Below are 27,748 nucleotides of genomic sequence, written 5' to 3'. Positions count from 1 at the left end.
GACGCGTGCGAGCGGCATCGGCATCGTTCCGTGCAGACAGCGGTGAAGGTGCAGGCCAACAAGGCTATTTTTCTTCCACCTGGTCCATCCTTTCCTCCACCTGCTCGGCCGTGAACCGATGCATGAGCTTGACAGCCTGGCTGACGGTGTCAACTTGCTCCTCGGCAGATGCTGCCATGCTGATGTGAATCTTTATTTGCGGCGTCAGCACCTCGCGTACTATGATGCCTGCGAATGCACACAGGTGCCATCCCAGCGCTTACCACGGGGATGTCAAAGTCATACAACTCTTTCCAAGACTTGAATTCGGGCCGTGCCAGATCCACCTCCTTGAAGACAAACGGCCGCTTGTCCCAGACATCCGACAGGACGGCCTTTGCCTGCGTGCAGAGTCCGCAATTTTCTCTGCTAAACAAGGTGATTCTGCAAGCCTGAAGGAGGCGTCGTGACGCAAACATGCTGCTGGGATGATGTCGAAGCCGTTGCGTGTGCCAAAATACGACATCCGAGTAGGCAGTACGGAGTACGGAGCAACTATTAATGCTATGAACTTGCTTATGCACTTGCTCAGGTGGATACCTCCCGCGTTCTGGACTCGAGGCCCGCGGTGAGGTGGAACCCCGCATTGGCAGGCGGTGAAGGCCGTCTCAGCACTTACCATCGTCATTACTACGAATCTTCGTATGAATTATTATTAGTGGTTCGAAAAAGGTCCCGCTGTACGGAGTACTCCGTAGCCACGATCCTTCTCGAACGCAAGAACAAGGCTACTGGCCGATTGTACGCTTCATTTCTCTCCCCTACTTTACAGCCGTCATTGCACTCGCACCTCGGGTTCTTGCCCAATCGTGATCATTCAGGCTCACGCCAAGGGAGCGAGCAAAGGTTCACGTTTTCCATCATCATGACGGCGCAGAAATGTGTCCATCAGGGCTGCGGGAAGGAGTTTCTCGCCAGCGACGAAAAGTGCGAGTACCATCCCGGGCCGCCCATATTTCACGAAGGACAAAAAGGTAGGGCGTCAGACGGGACCCCAAACTGCTCGGCCACGGCGGCGTGAAGGCTGAATTTCTCCCCCCCTCTCTGTCCAGGATGGAAGTGCTGCAAGCCGCGAGTCCTCACGTTTGACGAGTTCATGTCCATTCCACCCTGCACAACCGGCACGCATTCGACAACCGACAAGCCTCCTCCGCTCGAGGAGTCGAGGACGGTCGAGGACGACGCGGCGCTGGTGAAGAAGATTGAGGCGCTCACGGCATCCGCCACGCCTCCGGCACGGGCTCCCATCCAGCCGGCGCAGCATGCGCCCACGCCCCCGCCCCCGGCGCCGGAGACGGACGACGACGACGCTGCCATGGTGATCCCCGACGGCGCCGAGTGCAGGAGGCGCAAGTGCGGACAAAAATACAAGAAAGGAAGCTCTCGGGAGGGCGAAGAGTGCCTGCACCACCCTGGCGTGCCCATCTTCCACGAGGGGAGCAAGGGGTACTCGTGCTGCAAGCGGCGGGTGCTGGAGTTTGACCAGTTCTTGAAGATCGAGGGCTGCAAGACGAAGGAGAGACATCTGTTCATCGGCAGCGGCGCTCGGAAGGAGAAGCCAGGCTCCTCGGGCGAGGAGGTTCTGGACTCGGTGAGGTGAGTTGCACGCCGGCAGGTGGGCCCAACGACGGACGTCGGGGGCAGCATCGGGCCACGATGCTGACAGCTGCCGGACCTGCAGACACGACTTTTACCAAACGCCCACCACCGTCATCGCCTCCCTCTTCCTCAAGAAGATCGTCAAGGAGACTGCCAAGGTGGAGTATCACGCCAAGAAGCTGGTGCTCGACCTGAGGACGAGCGACGAGCCGGCGAAGCGGTACTCGGCCGAGGTGCCTCTGTACGGATCGATCGACACGGAGAAATCGAAGCACAAGGTGCTCGGCACAAAGTTGGAGCTGGAGCTGGTCAAGGCGGACGGAAGCCCGTGGCCGGTGTTCCGGGCAGACGACGCCTTGACGGGCGAGATACTGCAGATTGGCCGGGCCGGGCAAGCACAATAGCAGATGGGGCGTGCTCGGAACGCGGGGGAGGGGGGGGGGGGGGGGAGACGACGAAGCGAAGGGGACGGTGGGTAGGACGGGGCGGGCCTGTGGCGTGCGTGTGTGCCCGTCAACCGACGGCCGCGGTCTGGAGGGAAACCGAGTCAGTCGATGCCGCGGGTGTGAGGGTGCATGGGAGCGTGGTGCGCTTGCATTGTTCTCGCCGACCGGCCGGTGTGCCAGCCTGGGTGCTCGCCGATAAGAAGGCCGAGCTAGCGGCGTGCTGCCAAGATCCAATGGCGGGTGCTGTCGCGTCGGGCAGCCGATGTACTTATGAGGCAGCTCCAACAGTTGCTAGGTTCCATCCACTCAACAAGTTGGTTGGTGGACGGTAATAGTATGGAGTTGTCCTCCGTATCAACCTACCTAGTACTCTGTACCCATATGCACAAGAAAGTAGGCGCATGTACATGTACAGTACAGGTGTACTGTAGGAGCTGCTAGTGGTCCGAAGCTTAAACTTGGCCTATCCGACGCATCTCACTGGTTGTTGGGCTGTTGGACGGAATGCCATCGGTGGTAAGATAAGACAGTTGAGTGGTTCAGTTCATCGCCACTTGTACATGCTTAAGCTCTGTACTTGTACCGGAGAACAAGTACTGAACTTGGGCTCTGCGCTACGGATTCGTACAATGTACCAGCATGTGCAGCAGCTCGACGCATTGATGGTGGCCAGCAACGCCTCGTGGCGTGTGCATTCATGCTTATCTTCGGGTGCGTTTGACAACGGATATGGATCCCACCATCCGAAAATTAGATATGTGCAAGAATATATTTCTGTTCTGGCCCCTTGCCCTTTCAACCTACCCACACAGCTTGTCAACCTGCTTCTGCATCCTTGTGCTCCGCGATACCAGCCAGCCCGTCGGTCAGCCTCCCGTACACTGCATTCCAGTCTCGGCCGAGAGACTCCCATCTCGCTCGCTCGCATCTGCTCATCCGCTCGTCCGATGGCCGCCGAAGTCTCACACGGCCGGGGCGGCGCTGGCAACATCAACCCAGACGACACGTTGTACGTCGATGGTGAGATTGCACGCACCGGCGTCGAGGGCAGCCACGGTGACGGTGCCTACAGCTCTGGACGAGGAGGTATGTGCCCGTATAAGAATGCAATGCATCGAGCATCCCTCCACCCTCCATCCCCCATTCGTGAATGGGCCGTTGCTAACGGGCGATACTTGTGCTCGGCAGGCCTCGGCAACATTGGCGATATAGGCAGGGCACCGACGCCACGTAGAGATCAGGACATGATCCCCGAGGCAGCGCTGCGGCCGAGTCAGGATACGGAATTCCACACGGGGCGAGGCGGTGCTGGAAACGAGATGCACGTGCCTCGCGAGAAGCCGGCGGCGGCGAAGACGGGCGGCGGCGGGGATGCTCCCATCAGTCTGGCGGACAAACTCAAGGCGAGGCTGTTTAGCGTCTTCCAAAAGAAGTAGCTCGAGGGGAAGGGAGAAGCGAGCGGCGCAGCGTCGTCATGTCAAGGGGAACCAGTTTTGCTGCGCGTCTGCGGCGTTGTTGTCTGCGGACGAATGATGTTGTATTTGTGTGAGCCTTCCACTGGGCCATCGTGAACGACTGCACCGTTCTGCTTCTCGACTCTTGCTTGCCGAGGCGATATTGTGCTGGCGATCAACCGACTACGATGGATGTATTACATCCGTACCGCATCAAATGTGAACGTGTTTTGGCAGGATATGCCAGTATAATATTCATGCGATAATATGTCCTTGGCTCGTATGTACTCTAATACGGAGTAGCTGTACTGGCTAAAAGTACGAGTACGGGGTGCAGTGGTTCCTACCGCACCCCGCCTTCAGCCGACTTGGCAAGGATCCACTGAAGGAGAGGTAAGATGACGCGGTGACGACACATGGGACTGCATGCATCCGCGAGTGGTACATGCACTGGAGTTGCACGTACTTGATGGATTATATGTCACCTCTCCCGTGTGGAATAGCATGCGACGTCCAGGTAGTGAATAGCGTATGGGTGGCAGGTGCCTTGATACCTGCATGAACTACAACTGCTACTACAGGTAATGCCTAGTAGCGACTAGTGTTTGGAATGTGCCGGGTTTTCCCCTACAAGTTGGTGCCGTGCACTCCATACTTGCAGTACTTCAACGCCTATTATTCCTTGTGCACCTACAGGCATGCAGTAGAGGTGCTGCAGGTTGGTAGTACTTGTAGGCACCTTCTAGCTGTGGCGCAGTACTGCGGCCAGGCACTTGCAGCACTGCAGTACAAGTGCAAAATGGAATTGTGCGTGTAACCGGATAGCTGCAACCCCGTACAATGAAGCGTCGGAACGAGGGGTCGTCGCTTGATGAATGCATCTCTTTCCGCCTGGTAGTTCTCCTCATGTGCCGCCGAGTAGTTCTGAGCAGAGTTCGCTGTAGGAGGGAGAAAAGCACCGGTAGATACGGATGCCGCAGGGTATGAATACTTGTCTAAGTGCGTACGGATACAGCGTGGTATTAGCAGCTTGGGAGCCGGTGACGGCCGCGAACAGACTAGCTTCGGCAGCTCGGCTTGGGAATATCCAGACGACGGTACGGATAGAGTGGTGGTGAAAAAGCATATGGGAATGTAGTAGACACTCCTGCAGCTACCTGCGATAAATGCAAGGGCATGCACCACTTCGCCTAGAGTGCTTGCAGAAACTGCGTCAGGTCCCTTTCGTTCCTGGCATCGATGCGCCGTGCTTGCGTCACGCACTTGGACGTACGAATCGGCAGCTGACATTTGCCGCCCGCCAGCCCGCCCGACAAGGGACGTTGAACCGGCCGAACCCGCCGGAAATACCACCCTGCCCGCTAAATCAACTGAACCAGCCGCTGAGCGCGCGCTGCCGTCGCTGCTGTGGCGTGCGACGGCTGCCACGGAGTAGCGGTTGAGACCGACAGGCAATCGGACGGAGCGAGCGCCAGCATGCCGTCGCATGTTCGCCCTTCACTCCAGAGTTCGGGTCTCTCCAAACGCTCCTTTCGCTCCCACGCCTCCCTCTTCGAGGCCGACGACGAGCGATCGTCGAGCGACGAAGAGATGAGCGCGCACGACAGCACCCTCCCCGGCAGCGGCACCGACGACGACGACGTCCACGGCCACGGCCACGAACGAGCCATCCACCGCTACCCGGGCCACGATGCTCGGCCGACGAGCCGCAAGGAGCTCGCGGGCTGGTACGCGTACGCGTTTGCGGCCGAGACGTACGTTGTCTGCGGGATAGGTACGTGCGACCTCCTCCCCTTCGGGCGTGCTCGAGCCGAGCTGAGCGTGCGTCGCAGGCTCCTTCATCCCCATACTTCTCGAGTCTCTCGCGCGGGAGAACGGCGTGCTTCTCTCGGACCCGACCAAGCCGTGCCGCTCGAGCGACAGCAAGGTTGGCGGCGGCGACGGCGACGGCGACGGCAACGGCCAGTGCGTCGTCTACGTCCTCGGGCTCGAGATTAACACGGCCAGCTTCGCCATGTACACCTTTTCCCTGAGCGTCCTGCTGCAGGCCTTGCTCGTCGTCAGCATCAGCTGCGCCGCCGACCATGGCAACTACCGGAAGAAGCTCCTCCTCGCCTTCGCCTGGGTCGGCAGCGCCTCCGTCATGGCCTACCTCTTCGTCACGCGCGAGACGTACATTCTCGGGGCCATCTTCACCATCGTGTCCAACACCTCCTTCGGCGCCTCCTTCGTCCTCCTCAACTCCTTCCTCCCGCTCCTGGTGCGCAACCATCCGGAGGTGCTCGCGGCCGAGAGCCGGCCGTCGTCGACGCTCGCCGGCCCGAGGCGAGGCCCGCCGCGACGTGACGACCGCTCGACGGACGCGAGCGATGCCGCCGCGACGTCGGCGCTGCTCGCCGACGAGTCCGAGGCCGCCGCGCCGAGGCGGCGTCTCGTGCGGACGGCAACGCACGAGGAGATGACGTCGACGGAGCTGCAGCTGTCGACCCGTCTCTCGGCCCAGGGCCTCGGCATCGGATACTCGGCCGCCCTCCTCGTCCAGTGCATCTCCATCGGCATCCTCGTCGCGCTCAGGAACACGACCTGGTCCCAGCGGATCGTCCTCTTCTTCGTCGGCTCCTGGTGGGCCGTCTTCACCATCCCGGCCGCCCTTTGGCTGCGGCCGAGGCCGGGACCGCCGCTGCCGTTGAAGAGGCGGGCCGGCAGCCTGTCGTGGCTGTCGTACCTGACCTTTTCGTGGACGTCCCTCTTCCGCACCATCAAGCTCGCCCGCCAGCTCGTCGACATCATGCTCTTCCTCGCCGGCTGGTTCCTCCTCTCCGACGCCATCGCGACGACGTCGTCGACGGCCATCCTCTTCGCCAAGACCCAGCTGCACATGCGGCCGTGGGCGTTGGGCATGATCAACGTCATCGTCACCTCCACCGGCGTCTGCGGCGCCTTTGGTTGGTCCTGGGTCTCTCGCGCCCTCGGCCTGCAGGCCCATCACACCATCCTCGTCTGCATCGCCCTCTTCGAGCTGATCCCGCTCTACGGCCTCATGGGATACCTCCCCTTCGTCCAGCGCTGGGGCGTCATCGGCCTGCAGCGGCCGTGGGAGATGTACCCGCTGGCCGCCATCTACGGGCTCGTCATGGGCGGCCTGAGCAGCCACTGCAGGTCCCTGTACGGCGAGCTGATCCCGCCCGGCTCCGAGGCCGCCTTCTACGCCCTCTACGCCATCACGGACAAGGGCTCGAGCGTTTTCGGCCCGACCATTGTCGGCTACATCATCGACACCACCGGCAGCATCCGACCGGCATTTTGGTTCCTCGGCGCCCTCGTCGCCCTGCCCGCGCCGCTCCTCTGGTTCATCAACGTCGAGCGCGGCAGGCGGGAGGGCGAGAAGCTGGCGGAAACCATTGACGGTTTCAAACTCTCGGCCGAGGAGCGAATCGACGAGGACGAGACGCGAGGAATGATGGCCGCCTACGACGAGGAGCGGTAGGAGCCGCAGCGTCGGATGGGGTGGAGCGGGGCCTGAGGCAGGGAGGAGGTCGTGCGGACTACGCACACCTACAGTAGTTCTGCCACGGTACGCGAGCCGTGTTTTGCGAGCATAGCGACGGCGTTGGCTTTTGTCTGATGCCATCTGGTTGACCATGTTTTCCCCTGTCGTCGATGCCGCTCTCAACAATCGCCTTGTCACTTTCACCCTCCTCTACTCATGGCTCGCACGGCTCGCCAAGAGTTGGCGACTCCGCAATCCGTATCAGTATCGGCGCAGGACGGTACTTTTGCGAACTTGTCATCGGCTCGCGAGGACAGATACCTGCTGACTGGACGCTGGCCGGCGGCACCAGCATTCTCATTCGTCCTCCCTCGCTGAGGGTTCCATCGTTTGTTTCATGGGGGACGGAAGTGATTGGGTCGAGGTTCTCGGGAAAAGAACAGGGAGGGGGCATCTCGTATTGATACTTGCCGTGGTGTACGGAGTACGGAGTACTGTACATTGGCAATATACTGGACAGTAAGTAGACGACCGTCAGCTAGAATCGATTTGGCCACCGAAGCGCAGATGCTGGTACATGCACAGCACGGCGCACCGCGGTCTTCGGACCTCTCTGTGCATTCGTTGCCGGGATTTCGAAGCATGACGAGCATGGCGATGGCTACATTTGCATGCGCCTTGCACGAATTGGCTTGCAGCACCTACCACGCCGTGTGGGCGAATCAACCGCTTCCGAATGAGACGGTAGGTATTACGGCAGACGCACATGCGAATACGTGCTGCATGACGGCGACGGCTCGCGGAACGGGAGAGCGGCTGGCCGGTGTCGATCGGTGGTCTCGCTCGCTCGTGTCGTCGAGTCATGCAGGTCGAAGAGGGAGCAAGAACTGAGGGTAGCAAGTTGGCTGACGGATGCCAACAAGCACAGATGGTACAGATAGGCTCGGTACGTGAGTGCGCACACGGAGGTATTTTGCGCTCTTCTCTCATGACTGTGCCTGGCTTGGAGAATTTAAAAAGGAAAAGGTTGAAGAAATAAAGACACAAAATCACACGATCTGCCCCAGGTAGCGAGAGCATCATTTGCCTCGTGTGTTCTTTGCCGTTCCAGACTCCCAGTGTACTTACTCTGTGCCGTTCCAGACTCGCAGTGTACTTGTGGGTGTAAATACGTGCACTGTATTTTGTTGCTAGCAGGGCAAGCCGCGCGCTAATAATTCCTGCCGCCATGAGCTGGTTGGCAGCGGACGAGACGCGACTCCCTCCGTGGAGAACGGTCCACGTGCACGGTGCGCCGTTAGGTTCGCCCCTCCCTCACTTTTCCGCCAGCGTCGTCCATGACTTCTGGCCTCCGGTTTAGAGTTTTGCTATCTGCTTGCTCATCATCTCAACACCGACTGACTTTCCCCTCGGCCGCCCACCTCCTCGTCCTCCTCGTCCTCCTCGGCCTATTCCTCCGTCTATTCCTCCTCCAGCCCCTCCGCCACGAGCTGCTGTTCCGTCGGCCGAGGCCACGTCCCGGCGCCGTCGAGTCGCCGTTGTTTGGGGGTATCGCCGTCGGCGCACGCACGTCGCTCCGCCGCGAGGTGACTCCGGGTTGCCACGTCGAGTGGCTCTCTGCGCACCGCGCACAGATGAAGGTCTTGCCCACGTCGATTGCTGCGGCCAGCTCCAGCTCGTAATCACGCTCGGTCATCCGAAGACGACGGGCGCCTCACCGTCGGCGCAGGCTTTCCTCTTCGTCAGCTCGCCGTCGCGCGTTTCCGATCGATCGCATCACCGACGATGAGCGCCAAGTCGAGAAAGCGGTCCCGCGCCGTCACGGACGAGAATCGTGCCGACTGCCCCTTCACCGTCAGCATGGTCTCAACACCCTCGTACGAGGAATGGGATCACACGACCAAGAAGCGCAAGCGCAACGGCCCCGACGATGGCAGGAAGGAGTCGGTGCAGGCGTCGCCGTTTGAGCCCAGGGGCAAGTTCAAGACGCACAGCAACATGGACGTGTCCTACACGGTCGAGCCCTCGAGGCCCTGGTTCGACATGACGCGCTACAACAGCTTCGTTCGTGAGTGGTGCCGCCCGCCCCGGCTTCGGCGCCTTGGTGTCTTGCTGACGAGCGAGGCTCAACCCTAGTCAACAACGTCAAGTACTTCAACGAAGACTTTGTCTACATAGCCAACGACGCAACCATCGAGCGGCAAAAGGACCCCCACAAGGACGCGGACCAGCAGGACCTGCTGCCGTCCAACGACTACTGGGTGGCCAAGATCCTCGAAGTCAGGGCGCTCGACGAGCACCACGTCTACGCGCGCGTCTACTGGATGTACTCGCCCGACGAGCTGCCGCCGAACACGCTCGACAACAAGAAGCTAGTGTCGGGCCGTCAGCCGTACCACGGCCAGAACGAGCTGATAGCCTCCAACCACAGTAAGTCGAGACGGCTCGACGGCCGGGCGCCCCCCTGCCCTCCCTCGACGCTCGAGCCCCTCGACGCTCGATGCTTGACGCGCCGGAGCTGACGGGCTCTCCCTAGTGGACATCATCAACGTCGTCAGCGTCGCCATGCGCGCCGTCGTCAACCACTGGGTGGAGTCGGACGACGAGCAGGTGCAGGATGCGCTCTACTGGCGCCAGGCCTTTGACTGCCGGACCTCGCAGCTATCCGTACGTATCCACTTCCCCGACGGACAAGAAGGCGACGGCGGGACTGACGAGGAGTCGGGCGCAGACGGTCGAGCACACGTGCAGGTGCAAAACGCCGGCGAACCCGGACAAGACGTTGGTCGGCTGCTCCAACTCGCAGTGCGAGCAGTGGCTGCACTACGAGTGCCTCCTGGACGACCTGCTCACCCGCGTTTACGCCACGCTGGGGACGGACAAGGCGCACCAGACGGTCGAGCGGCCGGTGAAGAGGGAATCGGACGACACGAAAGATTCTCTGCATTCGACGACGCCGATCAAGATCAAGAACGAGACGGCGCCGACGCCCTCGAACGACAAGGACGGCGCGAACGGCAGCCCGAGGCCGGTGAAGCGGAATGCGGAAGACGTCGGCGGAAAAGCTACCGCATCACCCGTGTCCGGCACGCCCACCCTGGCGGCCGAGAAGCTCTCGAGATCATCGTCGACGAAGAAGGGGCGCTTCAAGAGGCCCGAGGGCCAACAGCCGTACGAAGGCCTCTTCGAAGCAAAGCTCAGGCTGGACGATGGCCCGACGGTCTGGGAGGTGACGGACCTGCGACCGAACGTCTCGGGCGGCGACCGCACCTGGACCGAAAAGGTCGACTGCTTGGTCTGCGGCACCAAGATTGAGTAGAGGTCGCGCGAGCGATGCGCAAGGCACGAGCATCGGCCTTTGCAGCCGCTTCGGCACTCGACGTGGCCCGAGCGCGGTCGATTTCTGCCATCGACCCTCGAGTTCCATCACGCTGCTCAGCTGCGGGCGTGACGATGGCTGGCACCTGCCCGAGCGGCCAAATCGGCCTGGACCGATGGCGATGGATACCTGTCGGAGTCGTAGGCCCGAGCCTTGAGGCCTGTCGTTCAGTTTGCCGCCCTCGCTCGTATTGGATAACTGGTGCTGTTTCGTCTTGGTCTTATTTTCTCTTTGTTATCCTTCCCTATCTATCGTGTTGACCGTGGGCGAGGCGTTATTGCGGAATATATGGCCAGTTGTTACAGAGGGAGAGGATTGCAAGCCGTCGTCGATCAGCGTCCGCGCATGAAATGTCTCGTCGGGGCACATGCATGCAAGGACTCGTAGGTCACGCGTTGGGGGAATTTTTCTCCAAAGATCCATACGGAGTTTGGCATGGCAACGTGTACTTTTAATTACCATTAATATTGCATGTACGGAGGACTCCGTACTGTAGTTGTAAGTACTTGCACGTGTAGTCGTACTTGTATCTGCATGACGGCGCCTGATACGTGCGCGCATTCGGGTCGGCATCTGTCGGCACGGATCAATTTAGTATACTCCGTACTGTACATGTACGTAGTAGGTGTACTCGACATGCAGGCAGATAATATCAACTATTATTATTGATACCGTACTCCTTATTCCGTACTTGTAAGTAAGTACGTATGCTCGTATACCTAGTTGTAAGCAGGTAATATAGGTACGACCATTCTGTCCATGTGCAGGTACAGTAAGTACATAATGGCACGGGAAAGTGCAAGTATTAATACACTCAAGTACTGTGTCCGTACGCATAGCTTGAAAGATATTAATGAAACATTACAGAGCGGGTCTCGTCATCGTCCTGACAGGCTCGGTCTGTGTCCCCTTCCAATGTGCCATGGCCCACACCAGTGCTTGGTTGCTGCTTTAAATATAAACGTTAAATAGACGTGGGCCCTGGTCCTGTGTGATGGCACCGAACTACTTACTTACTGTACAGTATATCCATGCATAGGGAGTGCATGCACATCATACTGCAGGTGCAGGAAAAGGTACCGTGTAGGTGCGCGTTCGCCTGTTGCCACCAGTACCATACGAGTATTTGGGGGGATTTATCCTCATCACTAGCCTGAATGCTGCCGAGGACCAGAAATCAGCGGTGCCGGCTAGGCCCAAGCAGGCTACTGGAACGGATAGGACCGACGGGAAATGGGGGGATGGGGGCAATGGTTCATGCAGTCACTGGCATCGAAGCCTAATTACAGTACCACCTAGTACCCCGTAAGTACACTGTAAAACCTCACCAGCTGGCTACTAGGTACCTGGACACCTGAGGAACCACGCTAGACTCTTTCCAAGCTTCGTGCCTGTTGGAGTCGCAGCCCCCAGGCATATTGGCCTGAGCAACCGCACAGTTTGTCGGCATCGGTGCTTTGCTTTGCTCAACCCTTGGCCGGTATGCCTGGTGGACATTCTTTCGAAGCAATCTCGCGGACCGATCATGCCTGGTCCGATGGGGGCATTGTCCAACCAAGCGTACGACATTGCCGATGCGTCGAATGCTGTCGGTTCCGAGGGTGGCATCGTCGACCGGTTTTTGATCCTCGACACACGCCATGCGATGGAACAACTTCATGCACCACGCAGCATCATGACTCGAGACCCGGGATACACCGGTTGCTTTGTACGAGTGTCTGCCCTTGTTCCATATTCGTCGGCCATGTATAAGCAGCTCGTCGACGTGATGCCGTCCGTCTTCGACTCCAGGCAACTCGGATGGCACTCTCTCCTGGTGAATCCTCGACCATCTCCGAAATACGCCGACCCGCTTGGATGTACCGAGTTGGATGTGCATGTACGCTCTCCTAGCATTCTCACCCAAAGATCTGTTGCTCCTTGGCCATGCAGACGAACATGGGACTCCTGCGAGCCACCTTCCTGCTGCTCCTCTTCCTGGGTATTGGCTGGGGCCAGTCCTTGCCGTCACGCAGGAGCGGAACGATGCTTGATCGTCGGCAAGCAGACGACTTTGACGGCGAATTTCCCAAGGAAGTCTACCGCGGCGAGACGAAGCGAACACCGGCCGATGTGGAAAGGGACGGCGGCTTCGTGTCGCGAGGCCTGCAGAAACAACGGGCGGGTACTGCCCTGTCCGCCATGGAGCTGGATTTGGGCAGCAGTCTATTTCACCACGCGTCAGGGGACGACACGGCCTCGTTCACGCGCTACGTCTCGACGAGCACCGACCCCGGCGTCGCACTCACCTTTGCCGTCGATGACGACGCGCCGACGCAGAAGGGTTATCTGTACAAGATCCACGCCGACGACAGGTTCCTCGACCTGAACCGTTCTCTCGGCAAATACTCGCCTTATCCCGGCCAAAAGGAACATGCGGCTATCGAATTCATCCGGTATGAGCAGATCGAAGGCTGGTACGAAGTCACGTACGAAAAGCACTTTTCCGAACCACAGATCGGCAAGGAAAGTCAGGACAAGCTGCGCAGGGGGGCCTTTGGCCATTTCAAGAAGAATGCCAAGTTCGACAAGTCGAGGTTCCACAACCTTAGAGGCCGCGGCAGGGTCCCTCAGCTTGCCGGCTTCCCGGCCATCTCCCCGGCTTGGCAGGAGGTCCCCTGGAAGGCGTTCAAGACGCAGGCTGTGGACAAGAACTTGAACGCGGTCATCGACTCCCTCTGCGGCGGCAGGCTGAGGGCGAGAAGAGGCCTGGGCTGCACGGGCCGGCCCGGCGGCCAGCAAGGCATCGACGGGTCCGGGCCGAAAAGACCCTCTACAGGGTCCAAAGGCAAGCCGAGGGCCGAAAAGGCCGACGGCGGCGGCAGAAAGGCGTCCGAGGCGAAAGGACCGGTTGGTGCGGCAAAGGGAAAGTCTCGAACGGGCGAGCCGGTCCGGAATGCAGGAACTGGTCCAAAGTACCAGTCAACCGGAGTTCGGCTGACCAAGGAGACGGCCAGGGTCGCTGCGTTCGTCCTCGTCTTGCCGTATGCGAGAGATTTGCTCGAAGCCATCAAGCAGTGGGATCACCCCATCGGCCACGCCGTCAAGTGGTTCGACGACGTCATGGCCGCCTTCCAGGAGTCAATCGGGGGCTCCCAGAGGCAGGACATTTACGGCAACGACCTGAAGGCCAGCTTGATCTGCGCATTGAAGGGTGGCCGGGCCGAGGACACGATTGTCGGACGAAAGAGCAACATCTGCCTTGCTGTCGCCGACGAGTTCAAGGAAGAGCTTCGGAGAGACTTGGACGAGGGAAAGCTCGACCAAGACATCGTCATGTGCGAGGAAGCCGAGACGTACCGTGGGGGAAGCCCGCACGCTTGGGAAGAGACGAAGCGGTTTTGCGACGCACTCCATCGCACCGACGAATACGCCGAGCGACGGCTGCAGCAGGGAATCAACGAGCTCTTGGACGTTTGCGACGGGTACGCGCTCAAGGCACCAGAGGATCGGGACCTCGCAGCGAAGCTGGATGGCGGCTGCACCGCACTTCAGAGAGGAGTGAGGCGGATCGAAAAGGGCGACAAGGCCATGGCGGTGACGGAGGGGATCCCCAAAATAACCGTCGGGAGTTGCAAGGTACGTCCTGATCAGCGGCCGTCCTTGCACCGCGCTCCGACTCGTGCTCGTGCCTGCATAGCCTGTCGATACGGTGTGGCTAACGAACAGCGCCCATTCGCATGCCGTGACAGTGCGATGCCTATCATCTTCCGCCCGACGGTCACTGTCATTCTTTATGCCTCGCTTCGTTTGCCTTGAGCGGACATGCCATCCCCGCTCGGCGGCCACCGTCGGGATCGACATCTACCCTGGACCCCGTACCGACTCCGAAGCTAGGGCCGGCTCTGCAAGAGCCGGTCGAGGAGAACTGCGCCGACGAGACTGGCAGCATTCCCTGCGGTGGGAGGCAGACTGCGAAGGATCGGGAGACTGGACGGGCTGCCTGCGGCGTTTGTGGCTTCGCGTGGGATCCCGAAGGGGGGAAATGCAGGAACAGGAAAGGTGTGCTGCTCTGGCCACAGAAGATTTCGCCGCCGACGGACAAGTGTTTGCAGTCTCTGGGTGAGAGGCCATGCGGAGGAGGTAGGCAGACGAAGGCCGACTTTCGGAGAGGATTCACCATCTGCACCGTGTGCCGCTTAACCTGGGATCCACGAGCGGGGGTATGCAAAAGGATGGAGGGGGATGTCGTTGTCTGGCCGCCACGACCCAAGGCGTAGCGTGCTGCTCGCTGCATCTTCTTGACGGTTGGTTCATCTTGATGCAAGTCGAAGCATCGGATGTCGACAGTGTAGGGTAGGAAGGACGGTTGGTTGCCGACTTTGAGAACTTACTGTACTTACTTACAGTAGGTATATACATGTAAGTATATGTACTGCACTGTACTGTAGGTGTACTGCACAGTAGGTATGAAAACATGGTGCAGATGTGCGGAGTACAGTACTTACGGAGTACATTGTATGTAGTTGTAAGTACCCAGTACTTGCAGATGTACGAAGTACGGTAACACTGCGTTCACTGTCCGTAATGCGCACCAGCGTTCTTTCGTTAACAAGCTAGGCCCTCTAGTGTACTTACTTGCACCGGCACTACCTAAGTAATTAATCAAGTAATTGTAGTTTTGTAGCCTAGCGCGCACTCATCCGGATGCTCCCTTCCATCAACCCCGCTGCATCATATACCCCCCCATGTATGAACCATTGCCCATCCAACCTCACACACCTACCAGCAGCAGCAGCAACGACGTCCACGTCCAAACCGACATCGATCCCCGGACCTCGTCCCCTACCCTCCTCTCCCTCCCCTCACTTCCGGCCCTCCCTCCATTATTTGTCCAGCATATGCTCCGCTGCGATGGACGCCATCGATCCGTTTGATTCGGCCCTGTAGGCGCGCCCTTGACCCCCTCCGCTCTCACGCTCGCCGTCAACGGCGGGCGATGGACGAGCCGACGGCTAACAGCTCGTTCCGCGACGCAGCGACCTCCTGCGGCGTCTCAACCCCAAGCACACGAGCGACCACGTCAACGGGATCATCTCCCTCGCCCCGGACCTCACCGAGGACCTCCTCTCGTCGGTCGACCAACCGCTCACGATCCAGCGCTGCAAGCAGACGGGGCGCGACTACCTGCTCTGCGACTACAACCGCGACGGTGACAGCTACCGCTCTCCCTGGTCCAACCAGTTCGATCCACCCCTGGACGAGGGCGGCGTCGGCGGCGTCGGCGCCGACGGCAATGAGGGGGCCGGCGAGGGGGCCATCCCGAGCGAACGGGTGCGCAAGATGGAGGTCAAGGCCAACGAGGCCTTTGACGTCTACAGGGACCTCTACTACGAAGGCGGCGTGAGCAGCGTCTACTTTTGGAACCTCGACGACGGCTTTGCCGGCGTCGTCCTGCTCAAGAAGTGTGAGTGTTGCCTGCCCTCGTTGGGACCCCCGTTCCCGTTCCCCGTTCCCGTTCCCCGTTCCGACGGGCCGCGGCCCGGTTCATGGGCTGACGCGAAGCCGCGACGACGCAGCGGCACCCCCCGGCGGCACCAGCTCGGGTGTGTGGGACTCGATCCACGTCTTCGAGGCCATCGAGCGCGGCCGCACGACGCACTACAAGCTGACGTCGACCGTCATCCTCTCCCTCGCCACGGCCGAGGGCGGCGTCGGCGACATGGACCTGAGCGGCAACATGACGCGCCAGCTCGAGCAGGACCTGCCGGTCGAGAGCGACGAGAGCCACATCGCCAACGTCGGCCGGCTCGTCGAGGACATGGAGCTCAAGATGCGCAACCTGCTGCAGGACGTGTATTTCGGCAAGGCCAAGGACGTCGTCGGCGATCTGCGCAGCATCGGAAGCCTCAGCGAGGGCGCCCGCGACCGCGAGACGCAGAGGGGGATCATCGGCAGCATGAAACGATCGGAGGGGGCCGAGGCGAATGCCTAGCTCGCGTCGAGGGAGCGGGAGCCGCCGATTCGAGTCGTCGATGCCAACGTCGATAAGCCCGGCGGCCTGGAGCGGTGGGGGGGTGGAAGCAAGCCATGGTGAATCGCCACTGTCCCGTGCTCACTTCTGCCGACACGGCATCGCCTCCCGGCAGCGCGCAGCAAGCCCGACGCTTTCGTCCAACATGGGCGTCGCAGCTGACGGGCCGGTGAGGTTTTCGCCGACGTCGCACGCGAGCATCCGTATGATCTCGGTGCGATGGGGCAAACACGCATGCATTTCTGTTCTCTTCGTCGCCGGCGGCTCAAGTTTCAAGGCGACCTGGATCCGTACCTTTTGGTTGTAACCTCGAGGACACGCGTCGTTTGAGCGTTGCAACGGGCCAAGTTCACGTCGCAGCCGCTGCTCCGCAGGTAAATGCCGAGGCAGGTGGGAAATGTGCCGCGAAAATATGGTAGGAAGGGGAGCATGGCCGGCCATTGTCGGACGACGGAGCCGGCTTGCAGCAAGACACGTTCCCCCGAGATATTGGCCTCGCAGGACGGATATGCGGGTGTAAATCCGGTCAAGATGGATCGGCATGCAACGTCGACAGGCCCTCGGGTGACAGGGTGAGCCAAGCTTGCCGATGGGAGAAAGGAGGAACGTGCCACTAGATGCACACGGTACGAGTACAAGTAATGGTCTACGAATGCAATACGGCTACAAGTACGGAGTACTCCGTGTGAGGAATGTGTAGTACTGTACTTACCTAAGTACAGTAGATATCTGGCATCGGCCACGAGCACGCTAAAGCCGGCCTGTAGTTGAACTTGATATTAATGATACTTACTTGCTTGTAGTACGGAGTAATACGCCACAAGCTGATTCAGCATGAGCACCTCAGCTGTGCTCAAGTTGCGTGGACAAGAACTTACTTGAGCCTCGCGTACACCATAAAAGTGTATTGCTCGTCGAGGTACTCCGTACAAATACATGCGTACTTGCGGCCATGCGCATGTATTACTGCACTTGAGAAATACTTGGTTGTACTTACTTACTGTACTTATATGTACGTGTACAGTGGTTGTACTTGCATGTACCGAGTACTCCGGACTTGTACGATGCTCCTCTCTGCTTCCTGGAGTTGAGCTAATGTAAGTACTTGGGTGTTCTCCGTACTTAGTTGTACAAGTATTACTGCGTAATTTGCACTGTACTTGAGTACCTTACGGAGTACTACAGATATTCTCTCATTTACAGTACACCTGTGCTTATACTTTAGTACCTAGTACCTACTAAAGTATGTACTCCATACTTGCATGCACTGACACTGTCCATGGTGGTGTGCAAGTGCAAGCAAGTAAGTACTTACTTACTACTCCGTAAGTACATACTTATACTTACTTGTACTCTGGACTTGTACTTCGCACTCCGTACAGTATTGTATTGGGGAATCAAGCAGTGGGTGATACTTGGGACTGACGCCAGAACTTCTAGAACGCCATATGGACCTTCCACCCCCCACACCGGACCTGGGCCAGCTCTCGGCCTTCCACCAGTCCATGCCGTCTCGTTCCTGGCTTGCTGGCGGCGAGACTAGCACTAGATCCCCACTAGTGGTCGGGCAAGCCAGCACGCCACAAGTGTCAACTCCACGACGTCCGTGGACTTCTGACCTCTCTTCACTTTCTCGGGCTCATCATCGGAGACGGCATCACGGGAAAATGTGCATGCAAATACAGCCGCAGTTCTCCGAGCTTGCAACTGCACACCTGGTGATTAAGAGTAAGTGCACATGCTTTGAAAACATCTGGTATTAATGACATGTACGTACATATACTTGTACAAGTACGGACGAGAAAGTACTTGCACGTGTACAGTATTAGTGGCATTATGATTACGAGAGACCTGTCTGATTTGATGCAGGTGCATGTATTACATGTAGTTGTACAGTACGGAGTACAGTACTTGTATGAATACTGCTTGTATTACAGTACTTACCACACCTGTACAACTACTGTACAGACAGTACTATGCTGTACGAGTACCGAGGAGGAGCACGGGCGTCCGCTTCCCGCTCGGCAGAGAGAGTTTCATCTCGCTAATGGCAGCCGTCCCCACACAATAATGCGCTAGGCATACGAGTAATAATACACTGCATGCGAGTACATGTAATGTAAGTACATGTACGGAGTACGGAGCACATGTGCTGTACAGTACTTGCATGCATACTTACTACTGTACTTACCTTGTGCAGTTGCAGCTTCGGCTCGGGTCGTCATTTGCAAGTACTCAAGTAAGTACTTGTACAGAACCTAAGTACTTAGGTACTACTGTAGGTACCGAACGGGGAGAGAGGAACAAGGGGCGTCGGCCGGCCCTATCTGTAGGTCAGCACGAGTACGGAGTACAATACACATGCTGATGCTTGCACCTGAGGTTGTTATCGCCGGGTGCTCGTACTTGCCATGTTCGAGTATAGTACCTACGTCTATAGTACTTAGCTGTAAATCTACATGTAATACTGTACACCTACATCCATACCTACAGTACATGTACTCAAGTACGAAGAACTTACAGTACTCGATTTACATGTACTTGTCAGTAATACTTGAAAGTACTAACAGTACGTGTGCAAGTGCCGAGTACAGTAACGCGTACTTGGACTCTGCAGATACCACGGAAATACCTGCACGTGGTACTCCGTACAGTACGCGTGAGATCCTCGCGTGCGTGCGTCCATGTGTGCCTGTCTCTCGTCGTGTGCCCTGGTCGTGTTGTCATCGCGAACATGGGGCGTCTTGCCCTTGTCTCAGCCAGCGTTGCATGGCAATTGCGCAAGACAGATGCTTCCACTCTGTGCGTATCTGCCTGTTCCTTCGAAGTAGGTGTACTTACATGTAGGTGTACTTGCACGAAGCAAGACGCATTTGCGTACGGAGTACATGTACGTGTGTTACCTTCCAGTACCGTGACAAGTGTAAGTAGTTGTACAGTACGAACGAGTACGAGTACGAGTGCGGAGTACAAGTACAACTACTGTAGTTGTACTCCTTCTCATGACTTTCCCATGTTGGGCTCCGATGGGCAGTGGAGATCGACCAAGGTGCAAGTAAGTATTACAGAATAATACTTGGTACTCTGTGCAATACCTGTAGTTGGCAGCAAGTACTGTACATGCCTGCCAGGTACCAGTACTTGATACTACAGAAGTACTCGTAGTAGTAGTACTTTTTGAGCCCTTGGGAAGTCTCCTGGATAGCTCTCCATTCGGATCTACAGCATTACAGTACATGTACTTGTACGGAGTGCTCCGTATTACGTAGTACCTCCTTGTGTGCTCCAAGCATGTACAACAAGGTACCAAGTATTGAATGGCAAGAGCATCGTAGTGCTTGCACAAACAGGCATTACCGCTACTGGGTTGTGCTCGTACATTATTCGTGCATCATGCCCTCTACCGAATTGCAGCGATTTCGCCAGTCCACATGCATTACTGTACACATGTGTGCTTGTGTTTTGCGTATGAATCCGTATTGGATAAGGACTGCTCACATTGGCGAGGCAGAACGAGAGAGGTTGCCTTGCCTGGGTGGACCCTCGCTTGGCACCCTGTTGGCGCTGGCGAGGGGCTGACCTGCGGCTGGCTGTGCCTGCATGCTGTACTCCGTACTCCGTACTCGCACAGTACATGTACCTACTTGCACCTGCATGCAAGTAGCAATTATTAATACTTGGTAATGATCGCAGCACGAGCAGCGCTGCGAAAGACCGAGCCCCTCCAGGGCCTTAGGTCTGCACGTATAGGTACCTGCAGGTACCTTGCTTGCTTGTACTTGCATGGCACCAAGCCAAGGCGTCGCCGTGACCGACCAACCAACCGACCGCCTGCCTACCTCGTCTGCCGGTAACATTGCGGCGGATGCCTCTCGCCTCCAACCGCTGCCTCGCGACTGGCCTCTGTTCTGCTCCCTGCGTTTGTTTTTGCATCATTGTCGACCGTTTTCGCCTCTGGTGCCCTCCCCCCCCCCCCGTCCCATCTTCCGCGGCAGGTGCTCGCTGTCGAACCTCGACGAACCAACCCGTCCCTCTGCCGACGACGTCTGAGAGAAGCTGGCTGGAGAGCGCTCCGAGAGACCAACAGGAATCGACGACATCCCCTCGGCTGGCCCTCCCTCCTTCTACGCCTCCCCTGCTTCTACGACTGCTTCGGGAGCGGCCGCTACTTTTACCCTCCGGCTCGGGCCCTCGCCGTTTCCCTCCTTTCCAGCGTCAAGCTTGGCCCAGCGCCGAGCTGCCGTGAAACGCCTGACCGGCTCTCGATCCGGACATCGCGCGCCCATCCAGCTTCACTTGCACGCCTCCCTCAGCCCAAGCACGCCGTGACGGCTGCTGCACCGCGTCCCGCCGCCATGTCCCACGACAAGCCGTCCGTCTTGATCATCGGTGGCTTGGGATACATCGGCCGTTTCCTAGCCCTCCACATTCATCGGAACGACCTGGCGTCCGACGTCCGTCTGGTGGACAAGGTCCTGCCGCAGCTTGCCTGGCTGGCCCCCGAGTTCTCGGAAGCTTGCTCGCACGACAAGTTCATGCAGGCCGACGCCAGCAGGCCGGGTGAGTTCACGGACGCGCCCCGAACTCGCAGCCGAAACCCGTGGCTGATCTCGTCTCGTCGTGGCAAGACGCTCTGGCTCGCATCTTCGACCGCCCCGACGGGAAGCAATGGGATTACGTCTTCAACTGCGGAGGCGAGACCCGGTACTCGCAAGAGGACGAGGTCTACAAGCTGAGGTCGTTGAACCTGTCCCTGAACCTGGCCAAGGAGGCGGCGAGGCGCGAGGTCAAGGCCTTTGTCGAGCTGAGCACCGGCATGGTGTACAAGCCGGACTCGTCTCCGAGCAAGGAGACGGACAAGCTCAAGCCTTGGAGCAAGATTGCCGTCTTCAAGCTCAAGGCCGAGGAGGAGCTTGCCAAGATCGAGGGGTAAGTCGTGGCGTCGACTCGCCGTCGTTGGTTCCCGCGACGCTTCGCCGCCCGTCTGCGCACGCTGACACGTCCCTCCGGCCAGCCTCAACCTTGCCGTCGTGCGCCTCTCTCACGTCTACGGCCCCTACGCCTCCCAGTGGGTCGCGACGGCGTTGTGCATGGCGCGCGTCTACCAACACCTCGACGGTGAGATGAAGTGGCTGTGGACGAAAGACCTTCGCACAAACACCGTGCACATCCACGACGCCACGCGCGCCCTCTGGGCCGTCGCTTCCTGGTACGCCGCCGGAAAGGCCAACTGGAGCCATGGCGGCGTTCCGACGTTCAACGTCGTCGACGACGGCGAGACGACGCAAGGCACCCTGGCCAGCATCATCGGCGGCCTCTTCAAGATCGAGACGGGCTTTCAGGGCCAGCTCATCAGCACGTTTGCGAGGATGAACCTGGACAGCGTCGTCGATGACGTCAACGACGAGGTCCTTGGCCCATGGGCGGAGCTGCTCGAGGATGCCGGCATCACGAGACCGGGACCGCTGACGCCCTTTATGGAGAAGGAGCTGCTAAAGGACACGGACCTCAGCATGGACGGCGGCCGGCTGAAGAAGCTGCTAGACTTCAAGTATGAGAAGCCAACCATCAGCAGGGAGCTGGTGGAAGAGGTGATTGATAGCTACAAGACGATGAAGTGGTGGCCCTAGCGTCGTCGGTGTCGGAGAAGGGGCGAGCCCGGTCGACGCACCATGCATCGCCGACGCATCCTTGCTCGACGACAGGTGCGAGCGAGAGCGCAACGTCATGGTCGTGGGCGACGGGCGACGAGCACGGCATCAAGGATCCAAGTTTCGTGCCGGCCGTTGGCCGAGACTTTGTAATCACGCAATGGCATCCGGAATGCGAGGGAACCCCGAGGGCCGCCTGACGAGGATGGGATCATGTGCCTGCGCGTGACGTCGATGATCGAGCAACGAAGGCGACCTCGAGCGGCGGGCGGAAGCGAAGGTGGGCCGCAAGCAAAGTCCAAGACGATGCTGACGCAAAGGGTGGGATACAATAGGTGACGGAGGGAGGAGAGCAGACGGAGCCTGCGACTAGCCGATCAGATGGAATGTGGCATCCCAAGGAGGCAAGCAATCGGACGGAGACCTACTCGGATACCGTCGCTGGACAGGGGATGGACAAGAACAAGCAACGGGGACGCGCATGATGATATCCTTGGTGTTGTTTTTCTACCGTCGACGTCATGCGGCCGATGGTGGGTAGGAATCGGTGCGTCGTGCATCAGTGACCATTCCCGTTCGCATTCGGCGTACCTTTTGGGGTGGGCCGCGTGGTTGGGGTCCGGTGTTGGACGCAAGCACAGCCAAGTGCGGGTGTCTCCAGGCGGCCGGGCCACAGTAATAACCGGGAAGGTTTAGAACACGCAGTGCCTTTTCTTGCACCCACGCCGGCTGACTGACAGCATGGGAGATTCTTCCGTCTCGGACCGCATCTCGAACAACGAAGCAAGCCGCTGTGCCAAACCGTGCGGCCCTTGTGTAAGTACAAGTACTTGTACTCGTTCGAGGTCTTGCGCGGCAAGATACGTTTTCTGATGTGCGTGTGGCGAGAGGCGGACCCTCGGGGAATCTCACAAACGTCGACCTAAACTGCCTACCTAACCTGGTTCGTTCGCCGGATTCCTCCGCACTCTGTGGGGAACTTGACGAAGCGAACAAACCACCGGGGATAGGGATGGCAAACGCAGGGGGACTGGCCGGCTCAAGGCTTCCGCCGAAGAGCGATGGCTCCGGTCAGCAGAGGCAGGTGACTCGTCGGCTGGCTTCGTGGGGTTGACCAATGGTGACGGTACATGGATGGCCCGAGATTCGTGGGATCCCCAGGCATGGATGTCAAGCGTAAGCCTAAGTAATTACTTACATTCAGTAGGTAGCCATTTGATGACGGAAAGGCAGTGCTAGGCCAGGCACGGAGTACTTGGTGCTTGTATAATTGGGAATACTTGGTGGACGGAGTAATATGCATATACTATTACTTGATTGCACAACAATGTACATGCAAGTACGGAGTACGCGCAGGTGTAAGTACTGTAATACTTGTAGATGTACAGTGTATTGCCAGTAATACTTTGTTGTACTCTGTTCAAGACGAGATGCATGCATGAATGTACTTGTACAGTAAGGAGTACAGCGTCCGAGTAATACTTGTACTCAGTCCGCCGTACTCCGTACCTGTGCTGCTGTTAATCCTGCTATTCGTACGGAGTACCTCGTACATGAACTGCTATTAGTATTATTTTTTTACAACTACTACCGCAGTAGGGGTGCTCCGTACCGACTTACTACCTACCTCTGTTCCGTACGGTAGCAGCAGGTACGGAGCACGTTCTCGCAAGTATCCATCGCTGAACTTGTGCCTTGCGTGCCTTGGCAATGCACTGCACTTGTAAGAACTTGTGCTTGTTGCCGCACATCTACATGTACTGTATTAATACATGTACTCCGTATGGAGTACTTGCATGCATGCATGCCTTGACATACAGCATGCCTTTACATACAGCATGCCTTTACATACAGCATGCCTTTACATGCAGCATGCCTTTACATTCAGCATGCGCGCCTCGTCCCTGAGGATGGGTCAGAAGATTTGGTCCCTGCCGAGCAAACCGTTGCACGCACAGCGCACGCAAGTACGGAGCACACAAGTACAGTACTTCCTGTACTGTAGGTACAAGTACGGCTATGGGTACAAGTACCTGCAGCACAGATGTTCCGTCTTTCGGGTGACCGTGCTGCGCCTCGGGTCGGGACGTCAAGGCAGCAGCAAGACAAGACAGGGGGGGGAGTGCGGTCCCCGCCAGCGCCGGACCCCTGTGGAGGTGGCCGCGGACGAGTTCCAGCACGCCAGGCTCCTGGTATTACAACTAGTAGACAATCGCTGGCCTTGGCGAAGCGGAACAGCAGCTGCCGGCAACAGTGAGCAGAGATTCGGCGGGACAGGCAAGGTCGCATCAATCATGAATTTCGCCAATGATGGGATCCATCATCCAACCGGCCAACCATCGTCCTATCCGATGGCCTCGGGAGGATGCAAACGATCCGCACCAACCGCCTCAACCTGCTGTCCATGTGACTGTGCGAGCTTTGCACCCTGCAGCCCCCGTGCAAGCACTCACTTACGTCGTCGTCGTATGGACCAGGCACATGCTTTTGCTCTAATGACAAGCCCGGGAACGCAACAGGCTCTCGGCGCTTCTGGAACATTTCGGCACGACGCAACAACCCCCGCCTTCTGGTCGCCATCAAGCCACCCTCCGCTCTCACAGATTTCTCCAGCTTGGCATCGGAAGTGTCTCGCACCCGTCGATACATACTGTACTTATACACACCCGCACCTACCCTGCCGTACGCACAGAGTATCGCACCATAAGCAAGTTCGCCTTTCGTCTTGACCCCCTCGCACCACCACCTTCTTCCCTTCCGAACCAGCAGAATGGCGGCCCCGGAGAGCAAGTCCATCAAGGACCTCAACGGCAAATGGACCTTGGTACGTTCACCACGCTGCCTCCCCCCCCCCTCCCCCGCCTCGCCCGCTCCCGCTGAACCGTTGTGGCGCGACGTGAAGAACAAGGACCTCTCCGACTCGGCCGACCCCGGCCTGCAGATCCAGGGCCTCGGCTACTTCCTCCGCAAGGGCATCGGCATGGCCAGCATCACCATCACCATCAAGCAGTACGAGGGTCCCCCCAAGGCGCCCTCCACCGCCGACGGCAACTTCACCCACATCGACCTCGAGTCGAACGCGTCCGGCCTCAGCTCCACGAGCGAGTTCCGCTGCCTCGACGGCGTCTGCCGCGAGCACACCGACTGGATCTTTGGCAAGGTCAAGGGCCAGTCCGGCTGGGTCTCGGTCGACGAGCTCGACGACGACTTCCTCAAGAAGGGCTGGCTCCCCGAGGCCCAAGGCAAGAACCTGATCAAGACGCAGGCCATCAGCCAGGACAACGGCTGGACTGCCACCCAGGTCTGGGGCTTCCAGGAGGTCAAGGGCGAGAGGAGGTACTGCCGCAACATCGTCATCCAGAAGGGCGACCAGCGTGCCGAGTTCCGCTTCGTCTACAACCACTGCCCTGAATGAAGCAATCAATTCCCTTGCACTTTCCCGACCTTTCTTGGCGCCAGGGGGAGGCATGAGTGCACGTGGTGAACGACTCTGATGGTGTCCGTGCCATGTTTTGAAGCCGCTTTTGTGCGCCGGTGTAGGCAAACTATGTGACGAGCAGGATCCCTCACGAAGCGGCACAGGGCTCCGCTTGTCCCCCTGGTTGCGCTTGGGATGACTCTCGCTTGCCATCCATCTCATGGCACGTACCGGTAATCATGTGCCACATGTCAAGTAGAACCGGCCCCCAACACGACTTCCCGCACGACGACGGCAGTGAGCACCATGCAGGGAATGCGACATGCTACCATTTGCACCCTGGCTCCCCGTTGGACGCCGCCTGCATCGGACTTTGAAGGGAAAGGCGGCGAGCCTTGTTCGGCAGCAGCTTGGCCGTCGCGACGGGTAGGAGGGACGGGTGGCATCAGGTAGAGCACCCATCGGCGAGCTTGGCCGCCTCCCCATGCGGCCGTGCGGACCATGGCCTCCCATCGAACGCAACGTCATCCCCTGCTTCAGGCGGGTCTCCTCTTGACGAACTCTTCGAGGTCCTGGACCGTCGCGACGCCGAGGACGAAATCCCTATCCGCGTCCGTGATGACGGCAAACTCTTGCTTCCAGCTGCCGCCGGAGACGCCGCCGCGGAAGAACTCCTCGAGCTCCTCGAGGGACGTCTCCATGGTGATGACCCGGTAGGTTCGACGCTTGCGCTCAAAGCGCGTCATGGCCGAGCTCAGCGGGTCGTCCGGCTTCACCTTCCCGGCTTCGAGGAGTGACTGCAGGTGGGGGATGGAGATGTAGCCGAGGAGGGAGCGGGTGTCGGATTTGACAATGGTGAGGTGTGTATACTCGCGCTCAAAGGCGGAGAGGAGGGCGAGGGCGATGGCGTCGGAGGGGTTGAGGGAGAGCGCGGCGGGGGGGTCAAGATCCTCGACCGTCGCCTGCTTCTGTCAGCGTCGTTTGGGGGCGCGACGGCAACGATGCAGGAGATTGTACGTACCCCACGATACCGCGAAGACCAGTCGGAAACGAAGTCCCGGTTGCGGGCCGCCGCCGGCGGTGGCGTGGTCATGGGCTTTGTTGAAGCCATTGAAGCTGCCTACTATTACTGCTCTCGACCTGCTGCGTTGGTGGTGACGAGAGTCGGCCATGGGAGGTGGCTTCTGGGAGCAGAACTTCGGGTACCAGGACAGTACTTGTACCGATTGGAAGTAGCTGTACTCCGTACTCCGTACATCTACTGGCCCCCCCGCTAGTGGGACAAAATACAGTAGCTGTGCTTGTACATGTACACTGAACAGACCACTATTAGGACGGAGTACCCGTATTACAGTACATGTAGGTACTTGGTACAAATAAAGGGCTTCAGTGGAACGGAGTATACTCCGTAGGCGCAGTCGTATCCCAAGTGCGGAGTAATTTCGAAGTATTGCATGTACTGTGCCTCGTACGAACACTACTAGGTACAGTACTCCGTGAACACTTACATGTACAACTAGGTAAGGCACTTATCTACTGAGTGACTTAGCCGCATGCCAATTGTGCTGAACTGTACAATAGATGAGGCGGGTATAGGTATCAGTGCAGGAAGTACTCCGTATAGTGAACAAGAACCCCGACTCATAGTGCAGAAATAGCACTTGTACTGTACGGAGTGCAGCAGCCGAAAGCGGAACGTTGGCAGCGCCTGGCAGCAGGTGACTCCCGCGGAGGAAATCGACTTGGGAGGCGGTCTCGAACCCGCTGTAAGTACTGTAATGAAGTACGCCGTTGCGCAACCATGACCGCCAATATACTGATACCAGTAACCCGCACAGTGCAGTGCACTAATACGCTACGAGAGTTCCAGCATCACCGTCATAGGTGTTGTAAGTACGGAGTACTAGAGGCTAAACGGAACAACAGGAGGTGATGTCATTCATGTCATCGCCCTTGCCAGCCAGCGTGCGCCTATCCGTAGCGGATACGCGACTTCCGTCAACCTCTCAGCATCATCATTCGACACCAATCCTCTCTTCTCCTTCTCTTGCATTCACATTGATTATCCACGATTTCTCTACAGAAAGACTTGCGGTTGACTTGTGTGAACTGGTCTTGTCGTTTCTAGAAATGCACCTCAGGTGAGTTGCATTGCCTGAGCTTTGAGTAGCTCTGCGCGCCACGTCACAGCCGGAATGTCCGGACGGGCGGCACAGTCTCCTTTTGATGACGCTGCACAAACGAGCCTCGGCCGCTCGA

At 58.3% G+C, this 27,748-nt stretch overlaps 10 protein-coding genes across 10 annotated transcripts; 8 read left to right on the top strand and 2 right to left on the bottom strand.

The window, feature by feature from the left end:
* Positions 1-64: 64 nt before the first annotated feature.
* Positions 65-458, bottom strand: DCS_07372 (glutaredoxin domain-containing protein; the record flags this gene model as incomplete). Its single annotated transcript, XM_040804657.1, has 2 exons — positions 65-190; positions 264-458. The coding sequence occupies 2 exons, from the start codon at positions 456-458 to the stop codon at positions 65-67; spliced, it is 321 nt and encodes a 106-aa protein (XP_040654761.1).
* Positions 459-904: 446 nt separating this feature from the next.
* DCS_07371 (CORD and CS domain containing protein) lies at positions 905-2,042 on the top strand (the record flags this gene model as incomplete). The annotated part of the gene is made up of 3 exons (XM_040804656.1): positions 905-1,013; positions 1,092-1,635; positions 1,721-2,042. 3 exons carry the CDS (start codon positions 905-907, stop codon positions 2,040-2,042), a joined length of 975 nt encoding a protein of 324 aa, XP_040654760.1.
* Positions 2,043-3,031: 989 nt separating this feature from the next.
* On the top strand, positions 3,032-3,520 carry DCS_07370 (uncharacterized protein; the record flags this gene model as incomplete). The annotated part of the gene is made up of 2 exons (XM_040804655.1): positions 3,032-3,170; positions 3,273-3,520. The coding sequence occupies 2 exons, from the start codon at positions 3,032-3,034 to the stop codon at positions 3,518-3,520; spliced, it is 387 nt and encodes a 128-aa protein (XP_040654759.1).
* A 1,494-nt stretch (positions 3,521-5,014) lies between these two features.
* Positions 5,015-7,025, top strand: DCS_07369 (Autophagy-related protein 22; the record flags this gene model as incomplete). Its single annotated transcript, XM_040804654.1, has 2 exons — positions 5,015-5,312; positions 5,371-7,025. 2 exons carry the CDS (start codon positions 5,015-5,017, stop codon positions 7,023-7,025), a joined length of 1,953 nt encoding a protein of 650 aa, XP_040654758.1.
* Positions 7,026-8,813: 1,788 nt separating this feature from the next.
* On the top strand, positions 8,814-10,347 carry DCS_07368 (ebs-bah-phd domain-containing protein; the record flags this gene model as incomplete). Its single annotated transcript, XM_040804653.1, has 4 exons — positions 8,814-9,096; positions 9,165-9,458; positions 9,565-9,695; positions 9,760-10,347. The coding sequence occupies 4 exons, from the start codon at positions 8,814-8,816 to the stop codon at positions 10,345-10,347; spliced, it is 1,296 nt and encodes a 431-aa protein (XP_040654757.1).
* A 1,585-nt stretch (positions 10,348-11,932) lies between these two features.
* Positions 11,933-14,666, top strand: DCS_07367 (Heat-labile enterotoxin IIA, A chain; the record flags this gene model as incomplete). Its single annotated transcript, XM_040804652.1, has 3 exons — positions 11,933-12,286; positions 12,340-14,025; positions 14,280-14,666. 3 exons carry the CDS (start codon positions 11,933-11,935, stop codon positions 14,664-14,666), a joined length of 2,427 nt encoding a protein of 808 aa, XP_040654756.1.
* A 468-nt stretch (positions 14,667-15,134) lies between these two features.
* Positions 15,135-16,381, top strand: DCS_07366 (F-actin capping protein beta subunit; the record flags this gene model as incomplete). The annotated part of the gene is made up of 3 exons (XM_040804651.1): positions 15,135-15,226; positions 15,426-15,853; positions 15,966-16,381. The coding sequence occupies 3 exons, from the start codon at positions 15,135-15,137 to the stop codon at positions 16,379-16,381; spliced, it is 936 nt and encodes a 311-aa protein (XP_040654755.1).
* Positions 16,382-20,775: 4,394 nt separating this feature from the next.
* On the top strand, positions 20,776-22,050 carry DCS_07365 (NAD dependent epimerase/dehydratase family protein; the record flags this gene model as incomplete). Its single annotated transcript, XM_040804650.1, has 3 exons — positions 20,776-20,980; positions 21,049-21,349; positions 21,435-22,050. 3 exons carry the CDS (start codon positions 20,776-20,778, stop codon positions 22,048-22,050), a joined length of 1,122 nt encoding a protein of 373 aa, XP_040654754.1.
* A 2,791-nt stretch (positions 22,051-24,841) lies between these two features.
* On the top strand, positions 24,842-25,486 carry DCS_07364 (uncharacterized protein; the record flags this gene model as incomplete). The annotated part of the gene is made up of 1 exon (XM_040804649.1): positions 24,842-25,486. The coding sequence occupies one exon, from the start codon at positions 24,842-24,844 to the stop codon at positions 25,484-25,486; it is 645 nt and encodes a 214-aa protein (XP_040654753.1).
* A 539-nt stretch (positions 25,487-26,025) lies between these two features.
* On the bottom strand, positions 26,026-26,600 carry DCS_07363 (uncharacterized protein; the record flags this gene model as incomplete). The annotated part of the gene is made up of 2 exons (XM_040804648.1): positions 26,026-26,451; positions 26,511-26,600. The coding sequence occupies 2 exons, from the start codon at positions 26,598-26,600 to the stop codon at positions 26,026-26,028; spliced, it is 516 nt and encodes a 171-aa protein (XP_040654752.1).
* Positions 26,601-27,748: the final 1,148 nt, after the last annotated feature.

This window comes from Drechmeria coniospora, chromosome 03, assembly GCF_001625195.1.
Source record: "Drechmeria coniospora strain ARSEF 6962 chromosome 03, whole genome shotgun sequence".
Lineage (NCBI taxonomy): Eukaryota > Fungi > Ascomycota > Sordariomycetes > Hypocreales > Ophiocordycipitaceae > Drechmeria > Drechmeria coniospora.
This window is presented reverse-complemented; position numbering and strand designations above follow the sequence as displayed.